At 38.5% G+C, this 23298-nt stretch overlaps 1 protein-coding gene across 1 annotated transcript in view; it reads right to left on the reverse strand.

Moving 5' to 3' along the window:
• Window positions 1-22162, reverse strand: part of LOC107559021 (plectin-like) — a 79310-nt gene extending 57148 nt beyond the window's left edge. The window contains exon 1 of the mRNA XM_016242740.1: window positions 17990-22162. Coding sequence (XP_016098226.1) covers window positions 17990-22115 — 4126 coding nt within the window. The 5' untranslated portion in view covers window positions 22116-22162. The remainder of the gene's footprint in view (window positions 1-17989) is intronic.
• Between the last annotated feature and the right edge of the window lie 1136 nt (window positions 22163-23298).

The following is a 23298-nucleotide window of genomic DNA, read 5'->3' on the forward strand; positions in this document are numbered from 1 at the left end:
CCTTGAGCACACCCATATATTTAGATGAACTTGCCCTTTTTTTTTTAAATAGCAAAAACTGTTCTTGGTTCTCGGCCAGAGCTGCGATATGGACCGGGCTTTATTCCAACAGTCAAGTCTACACAAGACGAATCATTCATGATCCTCCACACGCCCAGGGTGTAGCATGATGGACCTTTTGAATCAATATCAAGTGTTCATCCTTCAACCTCACATAAACACACCTCAGATCTTTCTATGAACCCACATGCACACAAAACCGCTCTGCATCTGAGGTCAGATGAGAAGTTTGCATATCATCATATTTGATGCAATCAGGCTTTTATGGCTCATAGGATATAGAGGGGAAAAAAACACATACATTTTATCCAGACTCAAAGTGAGCAAAAATATGCAATTTGGTGCAGATGCTGATATTTATATGACCAAAAAGTAAGATGAAACTTTGCTTGCTTGTAATGTAAAATCAATGAGATTTTAACAGCTGTTTTACAGCTTGTAAAAAATGATATTAATATCAGTCGTCACTCTATATCTCCAATAATATGTCTTAGCAAGATGAGATTTAAATGATCAAAGCACATAATGCAATGCAATCCAGTGATGACTGAGAGACGAACAAACAAACCTTCAAAACATCCTGATGATCAGAGACTTGATTGAGATTGAGACTCGCTGATTTTTCTAAAAAAAAAAGATTGATGGAGAATCAAGTAAAGCCGAGCTGCTTCAGTCCAGTAAGTGTTCATCTGGAAATATTACTAACAATATCAAAGTTATTTTTACGCTTGCTACACGTGAAGCAACAGCTGAAGGTGGATGTTTGCACCCTTTACTCGCTAAAAATAGTCTAAGCTATAAATGTGTAGAAGCAATCTGGAACCTCACAGATAAGACTGAAGGTTGTCTTCAAAGATAATGAGACTGATGTTATAAGAACGGTAACTCCTCACATTCCCGTGTTAGGCGTAACCAAACCGCATTAGCCGTGAATGTGCCTCCCAATCCCGACTTTCTCTGCGTCTGTCTGTCTGTCTGTCTGTCAGAGAGGAATGTGCATACGTCTGCTTTGAGCCACCTGAATCACAGACACACCCTGTCCTTCCCAACCTCCACAACATGACACCTGAGCTCTTTCTCTCCCTCGCATGCTTTTTACCTAGCTAAGAGCTAGGAGCATTAATCCTGCAATTGCAGATTCGCATCTGTGCTTATCTAAATGTTGTGATGTGATAGTCAGCGCTGGATTTGGGGAATCTCAGTTCAGCTGGAGATCAACATCAACAGCAGCAGCTGAGATCGAAAATAACCCATTAGAGCTTCTGCGCTCGTCTCCTCCAGCAGCACGGAAAACAGACGGAGCCGCCAAGCACTTCTGCAAACTCACTCACAGGCCTCTTCAAAAGAGCAATATAAGACACAACATGAAATCAAAATCACTGGATTTACTTTCTTATGCAGATTCTCTGCTGAACGAAGTTATTTCAAGTGATAATAAACAATCTTTCTTCTTTTGTAAGCTTTAATCTGCATGTAAAAACTTGCTCTGAAACAACTTCATTCTTCCACTGAAGTCGATCTGATTGTTAAAGTCAAACACGTTTCAGTCTGTCTGCTGTGAATCCTGTGCGTCGTGCCAAATTAGTGCGTAAAACACAACACAGAGGTATTTCTTCAGATTTCCCTTCAAAATACCTGTTCCCCATCTGCAAACTAACCTGGTCATGACCTGCCGGTTTGAATTGTTGCACTGTGAAAAGTGAGTAGGTCACACTTTTGGGAAAAAACAGTGACTTTCAAATAAAATGTGACCCTGGAGCACAAAAGCAGTCTTAAGTCGCTGTCACAATACATCGTATGGGTCAAAATTATCAATTTTTCTTTTATGCCAAAAATCATTAGGATATTAAGTAAAGATCATGTTCCATGAAAGTATTTTGTAAATTTCCTACCGTAAATATATCAAAACTTAATTTTTGATTAGTAGTATGCATTGCTAAGAACTTCATTTGGACAACTTTAAAGGAGCACACCCATATATTTAGATGAACTTGCCCTTTTTTTTTTAAATAGCAAAAACTGTTCTTGGTTCTCGGCCAGAGCTGCGATATGGACCGGGCTTTATTCCAACAGTCAAGTCTACACAAGACGAATCATTCATGATCCTCCACACGCCCAGGGTGTAGCATGATGGACCTTTTGAATCAATATCAAGTGTTCATCCTTCAACCTCACATAAACACACCTCAGATCTTTCTATGAACCCACATGCACACAAAACCGCTCTGCATCTGAGGTCAGATGAGAAGTTTGCATATCATCATATTTGATGCAATCAGGCTTTTATGGCTCATAGGATATAGAGGGGAAAAAAACACATACATTTTATCCAGACTCAAAGTGAGCAAAAATATGCAATTTGGTGCAGATGCTGATATTTATATGACCAAAAAGTAAGATGAAACTTTGCTTGCTTGTAATGTAAAATCAATGAGATTTTAACAGCTGTTTTACAGCTTGTAAAAAATGATATTAATATCAGTCGTCACTCTATATCTCCAATAATATGTCTTAGCAAGATGAGATTTAAATGATCAAAGCACATAATGCAATGCAATCCAGTGATGACTGAGAGACGAACAAACAAACCCTCAAAACATCCTGATGATCAGAGACTTGATTGAGATTGAGACTCGCTGATTTTTCTAAAAAAAACAGATTGATGGAGAATCAAGTAAAGCCGAGCTGCTTCAGTCCAGTAAGTGTTCATCTGGAAATATTACTAACAATATCAAAGTTATTTTTACGCTTGCTACACGTGAAGCAACAGCTGAAGGTGGATGTTTGCACCCTTTACTCGCTAAAAATAGTCTAAGCTATAAATGTGTAGAAGCAATCTGGAACCTCACAGATAAGACTGAAGGTTGTCTTCAAAGATAATGAGACTGATGTTATAAGAACGGTAACTCCTCACATTCCCGTGTTAGGCGTAACCAAACCGCATTAGCCGTGAATGTGCCTCCCAATCCCGACTTTCTCTGCGTCTGTCTGTCTGTCTGTCTGTCAGAGAGGAATGTGCATACGTCTGCTTTGAGCCACCTGAATCACGGACACACCCTGTCCTTCCCAACCTCCACAACATGACACCTGAGCTCTTTCTCTCCCTCGCATGCTTTTTACCTAGCTAAGAGCTAGGAGCATTAATTCTGCAATTGCAGATTCGCATCTGTGCTTATCTAAATGTTGTGATGTGATAGTCAGCGCTGGATTTGGGGAATCTCAGTTCAGCTGGAGATCAACATCAACAGCAGCAGCTGAGATCGAAAATAACCCATTAGAGCTTCTGCGCTCGTCTCCTCCAGCAGCACGGAAAACAGACGGAGCCGCCAAGCACTTCTGCAAACTCACTCACAGGCCTCTTCAAAAGAGCAATATAAGACACAACATGAAATCAAAATCACTGGATTTACTTTCTTATGCAGATTCTCTGCTGAACGAAGTTATTTCAAGTGATAATAAACAATCTTTCTTCTTTTGTAAGCTTTAATCTGCATGTAAAAACTTGCTCTGAAACAACTTCATTCTTCCACTGAAGTCGATCTGATTGTTAAAGTCAAACACGTTTCAGTCTGTCTGCTGTGAATCCTGTGCGTCGTGCCAAATTAGTGCGTAAAACACAACACAGAGGTATTTCTTCAGATTTCCCTTCAAAATACCTGTTCCCCATCTGCAAACTAACCTGGTCATGACCTGCCGGTTTGAATTGTTGCACTGTGAAAAGTGAGTAGGTCACACTTTTGGGAAAAAACAGTGACTTTCAAATAAAATGTGACCCTGGAGCACAAAAGCAGTCTTAAGTCGCTGTCACAATACATCGTATGGGTCAAAATTATCAATTTTTCTTTTATGCCAAAAATCATTAGGATATTAAGTAAAGATCATGTTCCATGAAAGTATTTTGTAAATTTCCTACCGTAAATATATCAAAACTTAATTTTTGATTAGTAGTATGCATTGCTAAGAACTTCATTTGGACAACTTTAAAGATGATTTTCTCAATATTTAGATTTTTTTGCTCCCTCAGATTCCAGATTTTCAAATAGTTGTATCTCAGCCAAATATTGTCCGATCCTAACAAACCATACATCAATGGAAAACTTATTTATTCAGCTTTCAGATGATGTATAAATCTCAATTTCATAAAATTTACCTTAATGACTGGTTTTGTTGTCCAGGGTCACAAATAATAAGAAATAATTCAAATAAAATTATAAATAAATAAAAAATGTATGTACATATTTAATATATTATTAAATATTATTCATTTAAACTATTCTACATTTAATACAGAATTGCTACATTAGTTTATACAAAATATTCTATTAGGGTCTATGCAACCCTTATTTTCCATTTCAATGCATTCTGTTCTGTGCACAATTCACTGGTGAATACTTATTTATTCAGCTTTCAGCTGATGTATAAATCTCAATTTCATAAAATTGACCCTAATGACTGGTTTTGTTGTCCAGGGTCACAAATAATAAGAAATAATTCAAATAAAATTATAAATAAATAAAAAATGTATGTACATATTTAATATATTATTAAATATTATTCATTTAAACTATTCTACATTTAATACAGAATTGCTACATTAGTTTATACAAAATATTCTATTAGGGTCTATGCAACCCTTATTTTCCATTTCAATGCATTCTGTTCTGTGCGCAATTCACTGGTGAATGTTATTCTAACGAAAAAAGTGTGTTCACAGTTTATTCAAATTCTATAACTTGCTCTGTTTCGACTTTCCTTTTCTGCTGATGAATCCCTCTCGCGTCTCTATATTCCATACACTTGATTTTAGAAGCTGATATTCCCGTCGCATGCAGCAATCATTCACATCATAAAAATAAAATGGGCTTTGGTCAGGGTTTCACGCTGACTTCAATAAACAATTTGTCTCCCTCTTCTGGCCAATAATTAGGACATAATCATAAAACTTGGCAGGTCATTTTACAATGGCTGAGGACAGGCACATGAGATCAGCTGAGAACTATGACAGCATTTCTGCTTTTGAATGCATTGCCTTAGTGACATAATAACTGCTTCCATCTGAGATGCTGACGGTGCAGATATGATGGACATCTGAGAAGAGTTGTCCAAACACACAGCAGCCACGGCAGCAGATGAGAAGAACACACTCTTACTCATGTCTGTATTTATAGTCTGAACCGCACTGGGAGGATTCATCACTTATTGTGAAATTACTTCCGATGGTAGATCACCCTCCAATCACACCAGCAGCTTACATCAAATCAAAAACTGCTCATGAGTCATAGATAAACATGTAACCATGGCTTTTCCAGCGCCCAGAATATTCCGTGTAAATCCCCAGCTTTCTGACCTTGTCCATTACACTAAATTGTGATGCCTGTTGACTTTGGTCACTAATAAAACGTGTTTTGAATCATGCCAGTTGAACATTTAAGTATTAGCTTCAGTAAAAGTGAAGGAATTCATTTTTTTATTTTTTGTCGTTTCGTGCTGTATCACATCTTCAAGTTATAGCAAAGAGTATTAAACCGAGACTTCATCATTTTAACACTAGATGGAAGCAAAACAAAATATTCACAAGAGAAAAATGCATAAGTTGTCTTGTTTTCTTTGAGAAATACCATGCATCACATACTCCCTGACAGATCTCACTGAAAAAGATGTGACTGTGACAGAAAACCGGCCATGTTTTCTAATCCGCCAGTAGAAACGGCTTGTGAATCAAGCATTTTGCATATTCAGTTTTGCTGACATCAGATTGGATGGTGTGTCTTTAAAGGGCGGGGTTATGGAACCTTTGGTTAAACGGATGGGCGTGGCCAAGTCAGAGAGTTTCGCAAAAATGCCTTTATATTCACAATAAAAATAGTGTTTTTTTCTAATTAATGCAGCATAAAATGTATTTAAACAGTAGTATGCTGCACTGTTATCACATGAACTCACCATATTGCATATAGTCATTTTAGAAATAAATTAGTTTGCATTTTAAGTATAGTATAAATAGCGAAGTAAGAGTAGCATGCTAACATTCCTTCAATAGAGCGCCAGCTGCCAAATAAATAAATGAATTATTATTATTAATCAGGCCATGAAGAATTAAAATAAAACAGTTTTAGATTATGCTAACTACCTGTAAGTGTTATTCAGCATGCACTGCAGTAAAGTCATGTGACGTGAAAGCACATATCATATTGCATAACAAACTGGCACCAGACTGTCAAAGTAAAGTGATTTAAGTGATTTATCATTTCAGCAGCAGGATTGTGATGATTAAAGCAGCCAGTCATTACATAACAGTCGATGATGGGAATAAAACTCTCTAACAGTGGTGTGATTAAGGGAAAATCCTGAGAGAGGCTGCTCCGTATCAGACTTACCGACACAACACATCTGACTGTACAGCAGCTCCAGTCTTTCTCCATAACTGCTCTGGGAAATATTTCCATCACTGCGACTGCTAAAGCGCAAAACATCCTGAGACATGGCCAGCGTCTCCTGCAGTCATCCTGAAAGATGGCTAATGATTTCCCACGCCTCCTCTGACCTTTAGTCACGGGCAATAATCAAACTATATAGCCTCCATTATCCAATAGCAAAGCTGCCTGGGTCATCTGTTTTCTGAAGAATGGGCATTTCAATAAAACTTAACAGACTTGCAGATATGTCATGCAACTTTAAGTTTAAGAAGTGTTAAGACATTTTCCAACAGGTCGTGTAAAGCTATTTTTATTTTTAGCTTTCAGTAAAGTTTTAATAATTTTTTTCCTTGTCTGTCATTTTTATTTCCATGTCTGTTTTTTTTATTTAGTTTTAGTTATTTTAGTACATCGAGTTAAACTAAATAAAAATAAAAATACTTATTTGGCACCTAGATTGAATAAAATAATTTGCATTATTATTTTTTAAATATTTTTATTTTATTTTAATAACTATATATATATATATATATATTTTTTTTTTTGTTAACTAATAACCCTGGACATGACACACAGAGAAGTTGTGACTATAATACATATTTTACTGTACAAAGTTTATTATGATTATCTGATTCTGATAATCACTAATGATTTTGTAATAACACTGAGGCCACTGAACTTTCCATAATTCCTTCATGGCATAAAAAAATAAAAAGGTAATTGCAACTTTTTCACAATTCAAAATTATTCCATGCAATTCTTAGTATATATATCATAACTCAGACTTTTGTTTCAGAATTGCAAAATATAAACTCAGAATTGCAAGAAAAAAGTCAGAATTGAGAGTTTAGATCTTGCCATTCTAAATCTATATCTTGAAATTCTTTGTTTATATTTATATTAAAGTCTGAATTGTGAAATAACAAGCAATGCAATTTGCAGAAGCTGTGAATTCCTTTGGACATGCATATGGAGCAGCATTATTAACAAAAACTAATGCCTCAAGTTTAGAAGAACAGAACTACAATTAAACGCAAGTAATTGGTTGAGACCCGTTAAGATGTACCACAGGATGTTCTGAAACCTCATTTATAGTGAGTGATTGGCTAAAAATAACAGCCGAACTCAAGCAGAAGCATCCCTTTGGTTCATAAAAGCCCATAAATCACGTCCAAAGAACAGCAGCAGCCCCTTTATGGCTCCTGGAGGTCAGTCACCACACACATCTTCTACATGCCCCGCTGCTCCCTAAAGAAAACACACTCATTCAAACATCCTACAGTATCCAAGAGCAAGACGTCCTGCATGTGTGCGGTTTACATCAGCCGTCTGGAACTTTCCATTATAGTGGTGTTAAGAGTTAGGATACTATATACGTGCTGATGGGAGCTCAGCTCTCCTATAGGATTATGAAGTTGATTTGGGAATTCAGAACTGTTTCTGATGTACTTCAGCTCAGAAGCACACATGGAAAAACTGAGCCTCTGGACTTTCATTTGTTATTCAAAGTTTTGATGTCATTTGCAATTCAAAGTTGTGAATTACAATGATAATACTACAGCCTGCGATGTGTTCACATGCGCAATACAGGCTTTATAGTGTACTCACAGTACCAACAATGATCTTACTACACTTACTGTGTTCATACGCTGTCAGCTGATTATCATCAGATGAGTAGACTACAGATACAAGAATTGAATACTATAGTCAGGTTCAACAGAGACACAGACAAACTTAATCAAAACAGCACTGATAAGCTAATGGTGTCATAAATGCTGAATGTAGCCTACCAAAACTGTATTAATATCCTCTTATTAAATTATAAATATTGCTTCAATATTATATTTATTATTTATCATTTTATGCAACCATTTATTTTGTATCGACAGCTACATTAGTAGTGCACCTTATTAGAATAATAATATATTATTAGAATGTATGTATGAATGAATGAATATTTTGTATTGACACCTGTATATTTACTGCATCTTATTAGGTTTATTCAGATAAAAATGTGCAGTAGTAATGCAGGTGTCAATACAAAATAAAACTAAAGATTTCACAGAATAAAAAAATCATTTTCATTCATACCGAAATGTTGAAGGTGTCTGAATACATTTTGGTTTGACTGTATGTCTAAAACTTTAATTTGTTGATGCAAGTCTTTTGAAAACAAGATTTCATTGGAATCACCAGTTTCCAATCATCCATATGATAAGCTGCATGCAATTTTGCCAAGCAAAATGAACCCCATAACCACTCCATGGCCTGTGTTCAGACATTTAAAAACAAAGACGCCAGTGCAGCATCTCTCAGCCAAACGAGATCTAGTACAGTAACTTTCTCCTGATTCTCACAGCCCTTCCCATGCCCTCTAACACTCTACAAACACACCTGCAGCGGGCGAAACATCACTGTGCTTTCATTCACTCTCTTCTTTCTCCCTATAATCGATTTGGACTCTCAAAGTGTGAACATGTTTCAATACGGAGTTGAATAAGATGTCAAACTGAGAAGCTCATAAACCAGCGTGTCTGAACATTTAACACCACTCCAGGGTTTGCAGAACCTGTTGAGTTTGAAATCAGAAGACACACCTAGTCTCTTTTAGGACAAACTAGTTAAAGTATTTCATCAGTCCAAAGATAATGATACACCCAAAGGCAATGGTGAAAGTAAGTAATCATTAGCACTTTAAAACAACCGCCCATCTTCACTTTACAGACGATTTAAAAACACAACAAATCATGGCAAATTCAGGTTCAGTGTAAGTCAATATGAAATTGAAACTGACTATATTTACTTTCTTAACACACAATTCTTCTCAGTGCATGCTATTGTATATTTAGTACAGAGCATTAGTAGACTGCTTAATATCTGCTAACACTTTATTTTGATGGTTCCCAACAGATATTTTACTGACTATAATATAGTAACTTTGCAAGTACGTCAACTAATTCTACTAACTCTAACCATACTCTAGTGAGACTGATACTCTAATGAGAGTTAGTTGATATGTAGTTATTTATAGTTAGTAGAATGTCTAACGTGAACTATCGAAATAAAGTGTAACCATCAATGTGTTAATTTAATTTACTCTGCCTCTTGTTTTGTTGTCATCACTGATTATGTATTTTTCAAGCCCTCCAACCCTTTGGCTCCAGTGTGGTATGTAGTGCCCACTTGGGTTGTAAATGATGTTGACTTCAGGTCTATTCATAGCATCTGTTGTATGTAGTGTTGTTATTGTTAACTAAAACTAAAACTATCAAGAATACTTTTCATTAACTGGAACAAAGCTGAAAAAAAAAATGTGAAAAATAAATATCAGATAAAAAACTTGAAATACTTAATTGAAAATTTTGATTGCTGTACTAAAAGTTTAGTTAAGTGCTAAAATTACTAAAACTGAAACTGAAATAAAAATGAATTCAAGCTGAATAAAAAATATTAAAATGGCAAATAACTAAAATTAAAATAAACTGCAAAATGTGAGAATACATCAAATAAAAGCTCATTTAAAAATATGAATAAATATTCTAATAGCATGTAAATAATAATAAAATAAAACATTATATGCCGTTGATTGCCACAGACAATAATTTAGAAAATTAAAAAAAAAAACAATTAAAAAAGTTTCAATGCAAAGTCCCCACATTCAGTTTTGTTTTTACAAAGAAGTCATCATAGATGCTGTCCTGAATAATCTTTTAACAGGAGTTCTTAATTTCTTCTGTAGATTTGAATATACAGTAATTATGTTTTGAAACCAAAGCAACTTTGGAGTTACAGTACGGTACATTTCCCGGCGCTCTCTATTATTACAGCGCGAGAGAAGCCTGCTTCAAGCCCGAAACAGGTGGAAGCATTTTTACAGCTCTCAGAAATAGCGCAGATACGGGACCCCTCACATTCCCATGCAGACACAGAGAATTTCCTTCTGAAATCCAACTCTCGCGCTGTTTTTCTACCCGCCCACCGCGCTTTACCACGACACAACCATCCATCAGACCTGACGAACGTGACTCCTCCAGGTAGAGCTCGCACCTATCCACTGCGGAGCGGCAAACACATAACAAACCAATCATCCAAAACTAAAACTAAAACGCATCACAGATACTGAAGTGTGAAGGGGTTTAAATATGGAATAGAATTGATAACTCAATGTCTGAAAGAGAAGCATTTTGTATGTCAACACTGAACGTTTCCCCTCCCACCTTCACCAACAACGTTTGGCATGCAAACAAACATATAATAAAACACACAAACTCTTGATGATCTGACCTACCAGGTATGATCTTCATGAAGTTTGAGGAACAAGCAGAGCAAGAACGTGCCAATAAAGAAAGAAAAAGAGTCTGGGTTTGTTTGGTGACCACTGTCCCCTTCTTATTTTTGACGGCCCATGCCTGCTGTTTGGATATGTCAGCGCTGCTCTGCAATTAGGAGGGCGGAGGCTGAGGGTCGGGACGGAACGGGGCGAGCGGGGCGGTGTGAGTGGGGAAGGGGAAAACAGCTCACTGTGGATATAAATATAAGCCTGGACAAACTGATGAAACCCGCGCTGGCCTCTTTGAACAGAGATCAGTTTGTTCCTGGATGATGATTGAGTTATTCTATGATATTGCATCACAGTCTCTCGGCTTTGCTGTCCCTCAGCGTTTGCTTCAGTTCTGGTGTGGACACAGCTATTTTTGCGCCTGATCTTATTGAATTTAAGTGACTTAAAGAGAGACACTTTCATGACTGTTTCTTAACACACTTCAAAAAAAAGAACACTTTGTAATAATATCTAATTCAAAGTTTTTAAATAACTGAATCATTAAATCATATTAAAAAAAATGTGTTATGCTTTAAAGAAGTACATTTATTTTGATGTGTTGACTAAAGCACATGTAAAACACTTGATTATAATTTTAACTAAAGTGAGTTATTCAATATATCATTTAAAGTTCATATATTTTAAATGTACTAAATTGCAACTTCATCATTACTACAAAAAACATTATATGCCGTTGATTGCCACAGACAATAATTTAGAAAATTAAAAAAAAAAACAATTAAAAAAGTTTCAATGCAAAGTCCCCACATTCAGTTTTGTTTTTACAAAGAAGTCATCATAGATGCTGTCCTGAATAATCTTTTAACAGGAGTTCTTATTTTCTTCTGTAGATTTGAATATACAGTAATTATGTTTTGAAACCAAAGCAACTTTGGAGTTACAGTACGGTACATTTCGCGGCGCTCTCTATTATTACAGCGCGAGAGAAGCCTGCTTCAAGCCCGAAACAGGTGGAAGCATTTTTACAGCTCTCAGAAATAGCGCAGATACGGGACCCCTCACATTCCCATGCAGACACAGAGAATTTCCTTCTGAAATCCAACTCTCGCACTGTTTTTCTACCCGCCCACCGCGCTTTACCACGACACAACCATCCATCAGACCTGACGAACGTGACTCCTCCAGGTAGAGCTCGCACCTATCCACTGCGGAGCGGCAAACACATAACAAACCAATCATCCAAAACTAAAACTAAAACGCATCACAGATACTGAAGTGTGAAGGGGTTTAAATATGGAATAGAATTGATAACTCGATGTCTGAAAGAGAAGCATTTTGTATGTCAACACTGAACGTTTCCCCTCCCACCTTCACCAACAACGTTTGGCATGCAAACAAACATATAATAAAACACACAAACTCTTGATGATCTGACCTACCAGGTATGATCTTCATGAAGTTTGAGGAACAAGCAGAGCAAGAACGTGCCAATAAAGAAAGAAAAAGAGTCTGGGTTTGTTTGGTGACCACTGTCCCCTTCTTATTTTTGACGGCCCATGCCTGCTGTTTGGATATGTCAGCGCTGCTCTGCAATTAGGAGGGCGGAGGCTGAGGGTCGGGACGGAACGGGGCGAGCGGGGCGGTGTGAGTGGGGAAGGGGAAAACAGCTCACTGTGGATATAAATATAAGCCTGGACAAACTGATGAAACCCGCGCTGGCCTCTTTGAACAGAGATCAGTTTGTTCCTGGATGATGATTGAGTTATTCTATGATATTGCATCACAGTCTCTCGGCTTTGCTGTCCCTCAGCGTTTGCTTCAGTTCTGGTGTGGACACAGCTATTTTTGCGCCTGATCTTATTGAATTTAAGTGACTTAAAGAGAGACACTTTCATGACTGTTTCTTAACACACTTCAAAAAAAAGAACACTTTGTAATAATATCTAATTCAAAGTTTTTAAATAACTGAATCATTAAATCATATTAAAAAAAATGTGTTATGCTTTAAAGAAGTACATTTATTTTGATGTGTTGACTAAAGCACATGTAAAACACTTGATTATAATTTTAACTAAAGTGAGTTATTCAATATATCATTTAAAGTTCATATATTTTAAATGTACTAAATTGCAACTTCATCATTACTACAAGTTTCAATAGAAATGAAATATAAATATATTTTAGTTTGTCATAAATGCTTGTCGGTACATTCAGCAGTAAAACTTAAAACCATATTTCAAAGACCATAGACGTAATTATGAAATTACATATAAAAATGTACTTAAAGGTCCTATATATGTTGGTCAAAAACACTCCAAAGTTCAACTAATTGCATTTAACATACATTTAAATGACAATATATTTTATTTCAATTGCAAATAACGTACATTTAATTGTCCAAAAACACTATATTCAGTTCGCACTTAAAGGAACACTCCACTTTTTTTTGAAAATAGGCTCATTTTCCAACTCCCCTAGAGTTAACAAAGTGGAGTGTTCCTTTAAGTATATTTTTAAAAGCATATTATTTCCATAATAAATACTTTTTAAGAAGTATGCTAAAGTAAAGTGTACTCCTTTTCACACTTGGAAAAGCACATGAGTGCCAGGGTTCATGTTTTTTTTCATTTATATATGGAATGGGATTCCTGGCATGACTGGAAATCTCTTGTGCCATATCACAAGCCTTTAGTGGCCACCCATGAAGCAGGACATAAACTAAATATAGTAGAGTTTTACACAGCAGTCCACTGAAATTAGCATATGGTATTGTGAATTACGGTGTTGACAGAGTGTCAATTTCATTTCCCCCACATGTTTACAGCGCTTATGACTGTGATTAAATGAAGTATTTGTATGTGTCTAATTTGCAGGACTTGGCATGTGAACTATCTAGAAAATGAGATGAGCACTGACTGATCAAAACTAGTAATCAGGCCCAGTCTGACTCCACTGAGGCTGTTTAATACATTATAAATAGGTCTAAAAAAGAGTGGGTCAGCTTTCCTGCTTAATTAATGTACACTGAAATGAATCATCTTGATTTAGCATGTACATGATAGACTAGTGATGCATTCAGAAGTTTTTAAGCTACTTATTTTTTTGACCAATCAAATTCTACTTTATTATGCGATGACCTCTTATTGTCAGTCAATAAATAAATAAATAATTAATCATGGCAACTAATTTCCATGATGTTTCATCCACACCAGCAGGTGTCAGTAGCACAAAGTAAGAGACCCCTGTTGTACACTGAAAAAAAGAGTTGTAGGATTTACTTTTATGAGTCACTTTATGAGTCAAAACACTCATCTGTATGAGCCAGGGAACCAACATAACAAAAAATGACAACTCTCACAGCATAGAGGAAAATCAGTTCCTCTGTGAAAACTATATGTTCTTGTGTGTCATTATACATTCCCCTGGGGGTGTTGACAGAAAAGACTCTGTGACATCAAAACTGTTATTTCAGAGGAATGTATCATACATCTTTTACATATTTCTGTCTGTAGAAGCACTGATGGTTTACTGATATGGTTAGGTCTTGGGACCATTACATTTTTCGTGAAAAGTAGACTATTTATCAGATCTCTTGCTTAGTTTCCTAATTCAGAAAGTTGACATATTAATATAGTTTAATGGGTGTATTATCTCCGAGCCAGTGCATAATCTCTTGGTTTAGGTAAGACAGTATAAAGCACCAGTAAAGACAGAGCAACCCGTTTTATACATGCATGCATGTCAACATTAGCTGACAGCTATAAGGCCATAATCCTACCAGGTGTTAGAGTAGCCCATCCATTGACACCTCATAAATATTAAACAAGAAAGAAGATGTAGGGGAGACGGGGCTAGTTGTCACACGATGAAACTATTCGTGGTATAATAATAACTATAATATTGAGTCAAAAGTACAATTGCACAACTGTAAAAAAAGCTGTAAAAAAGTTGGGATTGGTGAAGATTTCAGCGTGTACCCGTGACATGATAACTGTAGAGTAAATTTACACACTCCTATTTATGGAATGTATCATACATCTTTTACATATTTCTGTCTGTAGAAGCACTGATGGTTTACTGATATGGCTAGGTCTGGGACCATTACATTTTTTGTGAAAAGTAGACTATTTATCAGATCTCTTGCTTAGTTTCCTAATTTAGAAAGTTGACATATTAATATAGTTTAATGGGTGTATTATCTCCGAGCCAGTGCATAATCTCTTGGTTTAGGTAAGACAGTATAAAGCACCAGTAAAGACAGAGCAACCCGTTTTATACATGCATGCATGTCAACATTAGCTGACAGCTATAAGGCCATAATCCTACCAGGTGTTAGAGTAGCCCATCCATTGACACCTCATAAATATTAAACAAGAAAGAAGATGTAGGGGAGACGGGGCTAGTTGTCACACGATGAAACTATTCGTGGTATAATAATAACTATAATATTGAGAGTCAAAAGTACAATTGCACAACTGGAAAAAAGCTGTAAAAAAGGTTTTTGGACAGGTCAATGCTATTTCTAATACACTTTTTACATTAAGAGTAACATATTTTTACATTCTGATACATTAAGAATTAAGAATTAATATTTATAAATGTAAACAAGATTAATAAGAATGTGTGGATTCCTTAGCCAGCGATATCATGGGTCGCATGTTAACCAGGTTTTAGGATGTTAAAACTTTAAGCATTATGTGTACAAAAAAATCCAATATCATACTTTCAAATATAACCCTATACTCTGAGAAAATTTCACTTGAGTCAAAAGTATGACAACTAGCCTGAATTTAATCTATATCAAGAATATAGACCCATCTCTACAAAAGGTCTCCGTTCACAAGAGGTGAAGGGCCAGTTATAGGAGTCACAGCACCAGACACTGCTAGAATGTGTCCGATAAGACTTTAGCCCATCCATTGACACCTCATAAATATTAAACAAGAAAGAAGATGTAGGGGAGACGGGGCTAGTTGTCACACGATGAAACTATTCGTGGTATAATAATAACTATAATATTGAGTCAAAAGTACAATTGCACAACTGTAAAAAAAGCTGTAAAAAAGGTTTTTGGACAGGTCTATGCTATTTCTAATACACTTTTTACATTAAGAGTAACATATTTTTACATTCTGATACATTAAGAATTAAGAATTAATATTTATAAATGTAAACAAGATTAATAAGAATGTGTGGATTCCTTAGCCAGCGATATCATGGGTTGCATGTTAACCAGGTTTTAGGACTACTTTAAACATTATGTGTACAAAAAATCCAATATCATACTTTCAAATATAACCCTATACTCTGAGAAAATTTCACTTGAGTCAAAAGTATGACAATTAGCCTGAATTTAATCTATATCAAGAATATAGACCCATCTCTACAAAAGGTCTCCATTCACAAGAGGTGAAGGGCCAGTTATAGGAGTCACAGCACCAGACACTGCTAGAATGTGTCCGATAAGACTTCTTAAAGGTCAGATTCATTTGGCTCCTCTGAACTGACTGCATGACTCATGAACTGCACCACAATCATGTGGCATTGAGAACATCAGAAAGCGCCTGTCACAACATCACAAACATGCAGGAATTTATTGTGGAGGCGGACAGAAACACACACTTGCACAACACACTGTTGCTTGAACAGAGAACAGTGCCAAAGGAGATCTCAAACTTCTGCTCATACATGTCCAATGTATTACTCAAGGAGTACTAATGAATAAAGCATCGCTTCTAAGCCATTACAGAAGAACAAAAAGGTACTAGGTATAAAAAAAAATTTCCGTCCTAGCCGCAGGCTGAAATTTCACTTAACACCACATGACTGAGCTTCTATTGAAAAGATCTGCTGAAGGTGATGGAGAGAGACAGATCTGTAGAGATACAGTAGGGGGCAGCAGAAAATTACAGAGATGAAACCTCAAACACATCTGACTCGAGTTAGTTAGTCTGAGCATAATATTGTATAAATTCTTTTTCCTCTTCAAATCCAATTGCATTTGGTTGGAATATGGGAAATGTGGCTTCTCAAAAGACCTGCCATGCTGAAGTGACTCACAAAACCTTTCAACAAAAGGCTAATTGTTTTTGGATACACCTACTGAACACACCCATTAGATTGTGCAAACTCTTTAACTACTTGCTGTCGTTTCTTAATTTATATACCCAGATTCACTAACTCTACAAATAGTAGATTGTTCCAGTAGTTTCTTTAAATGTCTTTGCATTTATACCAGCATAAACTGAAATGCACAGCTATAAAAACAACAAAAGCAACTGCAACACACATTCCAGAGATCTCTGTTGCACTAGGGGAGGAAGACAATGGTGGAATTTGGGATGGACAGCTGTATCTGTGGTATGTCCAATTACATAATAAACAAAGTGACAAAGCAGAAGTCTCCAACTAATTGTTGACCACTGGAAACCAGAGACAAGGGGTAACAAACCAGAGGAAATAACCGAACACATGTGCTTCCTGCAGAAGTGGCACACAGGGTCCTCTAAGCACAGCATTGCTTTTTAGAGGAGCTCTTTTTCAGAGAACTGAAAAACTATAGCTGTGGTTTGTGTTTGGCAGCAGGGAGTGGAGAGCTGACTCCAAACATTGTTGTATTGTCAGAAACACAGTGCTGCTTAACTGCTCATTACCAGCAGTCTGGGATTCCCCCTGAAAAGAATGAAAACTTGCAACAGAATCACTAGCCAGTCCCAATATGCTACAGAGCAAAAGGGTGGTTGCGAAACTTTGCACGCATAATTTGATGTTTTGGGTGTGGATGTGGCATGAATCACTGCGAGAGGTTAATTTCTCGAAATAACTGGAACAAATATACCCAGATTTGTGCTTGTGGAAAGCAGCAGTGACAAACAGGACAAGCTGAAAAATAGCACTTATAAAAAAATGCACATTGTTGCATAGACAAAACATGTTTTGAAAAAAGCTCCACATTTTTTGATACAAGTTACACTGCAGTATAAGCTTCTCTGCAAAACCTACTTATTAATGCTTAATTCACTTAACATAAAGCTCAGGCACCGTTCACTCAACACGCATATAAAGTTACACGCCTCTCAAGCAAAGCATGCCCAACCATCTAATAACAGCACAACTATTCCGACACCACACCAGTCACCTTGAACCTCCCACACAGCAAATACGGGATGGAAACCGGAGCAGTGCAACCAACATCAAAGCACGTTAAAGAAAGACTCATGAAAAGGACTCATACCTTCTATGAATTTGGGGAAGGATTTCTCCTCGGGCTCTTGGAGTGAATGATCCCAGCAAATCTCTTCAACGGCACCCTGCAGGAGGCCACGCTCTATGGCCAGTTCTTCCAAGACATCGTAGTCCAATTCATCTCCTGCGATCTCTGGCACTTGGGGTGTAACAGGTTGGTCTGCAACAGGACTAGCAATCTGTTGCACTTCAATCACTTCCTCTACCACAACGATCTTCTTCCGCATGGCGTCGTCTACGGACTGCTCTTGCGCGTCGCAGGTGTTCTCGTCGGCAGGAAGAGGGTCAGAGATGATAGGCTGTGCAGGGGCCTTGCTATCCGAAAGTCTGCTCTGCTTCTCTGAGCTCTGCTGTGTGTCAGGAACAGGCGTGTGTTGTGCAACTCTGGGAGGTTCCCCCTGCTCGGGGAGGGGGCTGAGCTGGGCAGAGGCTGCTGCTGACGCTGAGGCTGCTGGTGCTTCCCACTGTCTCTGCGAGGAGGATGTTTTTCCTTTCAGAACCTCCCGTTTTTCAGGCAAGGGCTGTGCAGGCTCCACCTCCCCTTTGTGAGCCGGGGCCTCATTCTGTACAGCTGTTGGCTGCACGCTCTCCACAGCGTGCATTCCCTCAGGGGATGTCTTTGCAGAATCATTTGTTGGGCCCTCGATCATTAGAAGGTCAACCTGACCAGCATTCTCGGTCTTTAGCTCTTTTACCTTTGTCTCAGCTATAGGCGGTGGGACTAGTTTTCCAGCTGAAGTTTTGTTTGCAGAATTCTTCTTTTTCTTCTTTCCTTTCGAAGGCTTTGGGGCATCCTCTGTATCTCCGTCTTTTGCAGCTGTAGTGACTACAGGCTCCTCAGTCAGTTTTGCTGGTAATACAGAATCAGAATCTGTATCAGATTCCAATTTCTTAGGTGTTTGCGCTTGGACTTCTGCAGTCTTGCTGGAGTCAGCTGTGGTCATCTTTACTTCAGCAGCTGTAGACGGGGACTGAAATTCAGGGCTGAGATAAGGCTTGCGACCTTTAACCTCTGCCTTGACCTCAGCTGTAGAAATGGCACAAGGAATCTCCACCTTTTCATGAACTTTCAAAGGACGAGTGTTGTCATCTTTAGGTGCTCCTTGGACATCCTTTGTTTTTTGGGAACCAAGTGCTTTCTGTTGTTTGTCAATCATTTGCAAATCAGTGCTAGATGCTGTCTTCTCTACAGAGACCTGCAGTGGCAGATTAATCTCTGATTTCTTTTCAGCGATGTGTTTTGACAAATCTTCCTTCTTAGGGAGAGGTGGTGCTGCTGATTCTAGAGATTTGACAGGCAGCTGGGTGCTAATGGAGGTAGTTGACTTCGTCTCATCGACATGAACAGCAGGCACATCATGCGGTGCAATGGAGGTCTGATTTGTAACGTCTGTCTTGATTGGTTGTTCTTGCACATTTTTGGTCAGCATGGTTTTCTGTGCTTTCTCCACTTTTGGTTTTGATGAATAAGGATGAGGAGCATCCTTATGCATTTTGCTATCGATTGTGGGTGTGGTTTCTACAGAGACATTAATACACACATCTTTCTTAGTCGTTTCTTTGACTGCTTCAGTAGAGACAGAAACTGCAGAGGATTGCACTGCTGTTGATAAAATGGTTGGTATAACCTGCACATTTTTGGTCCTTGTGTTTTTTTGCATTTTTTCCACTTTTGGTTTTGATGGACGAGGAGCATCCTTATCCTCTTTGCTATCACCTTTGGATGTGGTTTCTTGAGAGACACTGACACACACTTCTTCCTTGGGCTTTTCTTTGACTGCTTCAGTAGAGACAGAGGATTTAGCATCAGTTGTCTCTACTGCTGAAGAAGCAGCAGCTGCCACATCCTGCATATTTTTAGTTTTCTGGGTTTCCTCCACCTTTGGTTTTGACGGAGTAGGATGAGGAGCATCCTTAGTCATTTTACTATCATCAGTTACTGTGAATACAATTTCCTGGGAGACTTTCATAAAGACGTCTTCTTTTGGCTTTTCTTTGACTGCTTCAGCGGAGACAGAACCTTCAGAGGATTGCACTGCTGTTGATAAAATGGTTGTTATATCCTGCACATTTTTGGCCTTTGTGGTTTTCTGTGTTTTCTCCGCTTTTGGTTTTGATGCAATAAGATGAGAAGCATCCTTATCTATATTGCCATCGCCTTTGGGTGTGGTTTCCTGGGAGACACTGACACACATTTCTTCCTTGGGCTTTTCTTCGACTGCTTTAGCAGAGACAGAGGATTTCACTGCAGTTGTCTCCACTGCTGATGAAACAGTTACCACATCCTGCAAATTTTTGGTCACTGGGGCTTGCTGCGTTTTCTCCACCTTTGATTTTGACAGAGTAGGACAAGTAGCATCCTTATCTATTTTGCTGTCACCTTTGGGTGTGGTCTCCACTTTTTCCTTAGGCTTTTCTTCAGTTGCTTCAGCAAAGACAGGAAATATAGTGGACTGCACTGCTGTTGCCTCCACAGTTGGTATATCCTGCACATTTTTTGTCTTTGTGGTTTTCTGCGTTTTCTCCACTTTTGGTTTCAAAGGAATAGGATGAGAAGCATCCTTATCTGATTTGCTATCCTTGTCTGTTTTGGACGTGACCTTGACACACACTTCTTCCTTGGGCTTTTCTTTGACTGCTTCAGTAAAGACAGAGGATTTCACTGCAGTTGTCTCCACTGCTGATGAAACAGCTGGCACATTTTTTGTCACCAAGGTTTGCTGTGTTTTCTCCACCTTTTGTTCTAAGGGAGTAGGTCGAGGAGCATCTTTAGCAATTTTGCTAGTATATGCAACTGTGGATGTGGTTTCCTTAGAGATCTTAATAAACACCTCTTCCTTGGGCTTTTCTTTTGCTGCTTCAGTAGGAACAGCAGACACAGAGGATTCGCCTGATGTTGCCTCAACTGTTGATGAAGCCTCCTGCACATTTTTGGCTACAGTAGTTTTCTGTGTTTTCTCCACCTTCAGTTTTGAGGCAGTGGGTTGAGGAGCATCTTTAGCTGTTTTAGTGGATGTGGTTTGCTGGAAGACCTTGACAAATACCTCTTCCTTGGGCTTTTCTTTGACTGCTTCAGTATGGACCGAAAATACAGAGGTTTCCATTGCTGATGAAACAGCAGGCACATCCTGCACATTTTTCGTCACAGTAGTTTTCTGTCTTTTCTCCACCTTCGGTTTTAAGGGGGTAGGATGACGAGCATCCTTAGCCGTTTTTCTATCTCCAGCTGCTGTGGATGTTGTTTCACGTGAGACCTTTATAGACACTTCTTCTTTGGGCTTTTCTTTGACTGCTTCAGAAAACAAAGAGGATTCCACTGCTGTTGCGCCCACGTTTGAAGAAATGGTTGGCACATCTTGGCTCACATAAACCTTTTGTGTTTTCTGAACAAATGCCGTCTTGGTGCATTCCTTGAGTTCCACCATCTTTTCCTGTTCAACTGGCTTGGCATGGTGCGTTTCAATAGGAGGTATTTTGGAGACCAAATGCATAGCAACCTTCCTCCTAACACTTGGTTCCATCTCTTTGGTGTAATCGCGAGTATCAGAAAGCATGGGCTGCTCTTTGGATTCCCTGGGTCTGATCTGAGCGCTAGCCATTGGACGACCTCTAAATCTTGGTGTTCTCTCATTGGATTCAGTCATTTCAGCCTCATCCATTCTCGCTATTTTGCGACGATACTCCTGTCGATCCAGTAAAGCCTCTTGCTTTTCTGCACCCATCCTGCCAGGTTTGGGAACATAAGATGTTGGACCCTGAACCACTTGAACCTGTTCTGCCCTGCGGGCGATGGCCAGAGTGGCAGCTGGCCGTCGTACTCTCTGCAGCGGTGTGGGAACGATTTCAGGAGGCAAATGCAGGTAATCACGCAAGTAGACAATCCCTTCGTTAGTGAGGTACCAGTAGTAATGCCTCCATGCAAAGGTCTCCCTGACATACCCCCTGGACTTCAGTGAGCCCATGGCTCTTATCACCTGAAGGTTATCCACGCCAGGAATCTCAGGGTGTTTGGTCTGAGGCCGCTTGTCTTTCTTGGCCACCATGACGCCATCCCGAAACAGATGCTCATAGATGGCCTTCAGGTTGTCCAAGGGCATTAACATTCCAGCAACCATTGTGCTTCCTTAGTCGTGCAGCGTCTGAATAAACAGGAACAGCTTTGCCAAAGAAGAACAAATCACTGAGTGACCTCAGTCCTGTGGCAGAGCCTGCTGCCACGTGCTACCAATTCAATCAAAAAAGACGCTAAAAATAAATACGACCTGCTATTCTGCGTTTGTCCGCTGTTGTTTAGCTAACTTCCCTCCTAATAAAAAAAGAGTTTCTTCTTTCTTCTCAAACTTTCTCATAGGCAAAGGAAAAACTCAGAAAAGGAAAACTGTGCTCTCCTTTACTCAGCCTTCCTTGGAAGTGAGCATAGTCCGGACTGGCAGAGCTGCAATGAGAGGGGGTGTGTGTAAAAGAGAGAAAGAGGGATAGTCCTATGATCCCATCGGCTCCTCCCACCTCAGTCGAGCAAGGAAGAAACTGTTAGAATTAAACTGCACGGTCGGCAGACTCTCAACAGTTGTGAAGTAAATACTTGCAAAGATAATCAGCAAAAGTGCAGCGAGCAAAAATAGAACTCTAAGAATAGAGAAAAAATGTGCCTGTTTAGCACACCTATGTCTCACAGAAAGGGTTAGGAGGAACCACCTACAGCTGTGCAAAGCACAAGTTACACACCTCCGGGTGTGTTGGACCATCTCACATGGAGAGAGAGAGAGTAGATTGGTCAATGAGAAGCTATGTTAGAGAAAAGGAGACACCTTTCATGTATGTCATCCAATAGGTGAAAGATACGGTTATTAACACCCACCTCGGGCAAGCAAGGTTTACACACTTCATATCATGTGACGGGACACTCCTTTTGCCCTACAGACACTTGAATTCCTCAAAACATTCCTTAGAGCAAGTCCTTTGGATACGAGATAAAAAGGTTGACATAGAACATTTGAATACGCATAACTGACTTAACTGATGAATCACAGCGCGGATACTGCACAGGAAGAAATCATGAGACAGCAGGGACTCCAATGTGGAAAAAAGCATGTTGTGTCCATTGTTAAAGTTATTATAAGTGCAAACACAAAACATACAGTATGGTACGGTTTAGCTTATTTTAAACTAATGAGCAGCTGGTAAATGTTTTGCATAATGACACATTTATATATTTCCATACATCTTTAATTACAGTGTTTAAAGATGTTAAAAGACTGCTCACACACACAGCATTACACTAAGCAGGTTTCACAAGCA

This window comes from Sinocyclocheilus grahami, unplaced genomic scaffold (genome assembly GCF_001515645.1).
Source record: "Sinocyclocheilus grahami isolate Dianchi unplaced genomic scaffold, SAMN03320097.WGS_v1.1 scaffold672.1, whole genome shotgun sequence".
NCBI classification, from domain to species: Eukaryota; Metazoa; Chordata; class Actinopteri; order Cypriniformes; family Cyprinidae; genus Sinocyclocheilus; species Sinocyclocheilus grahami.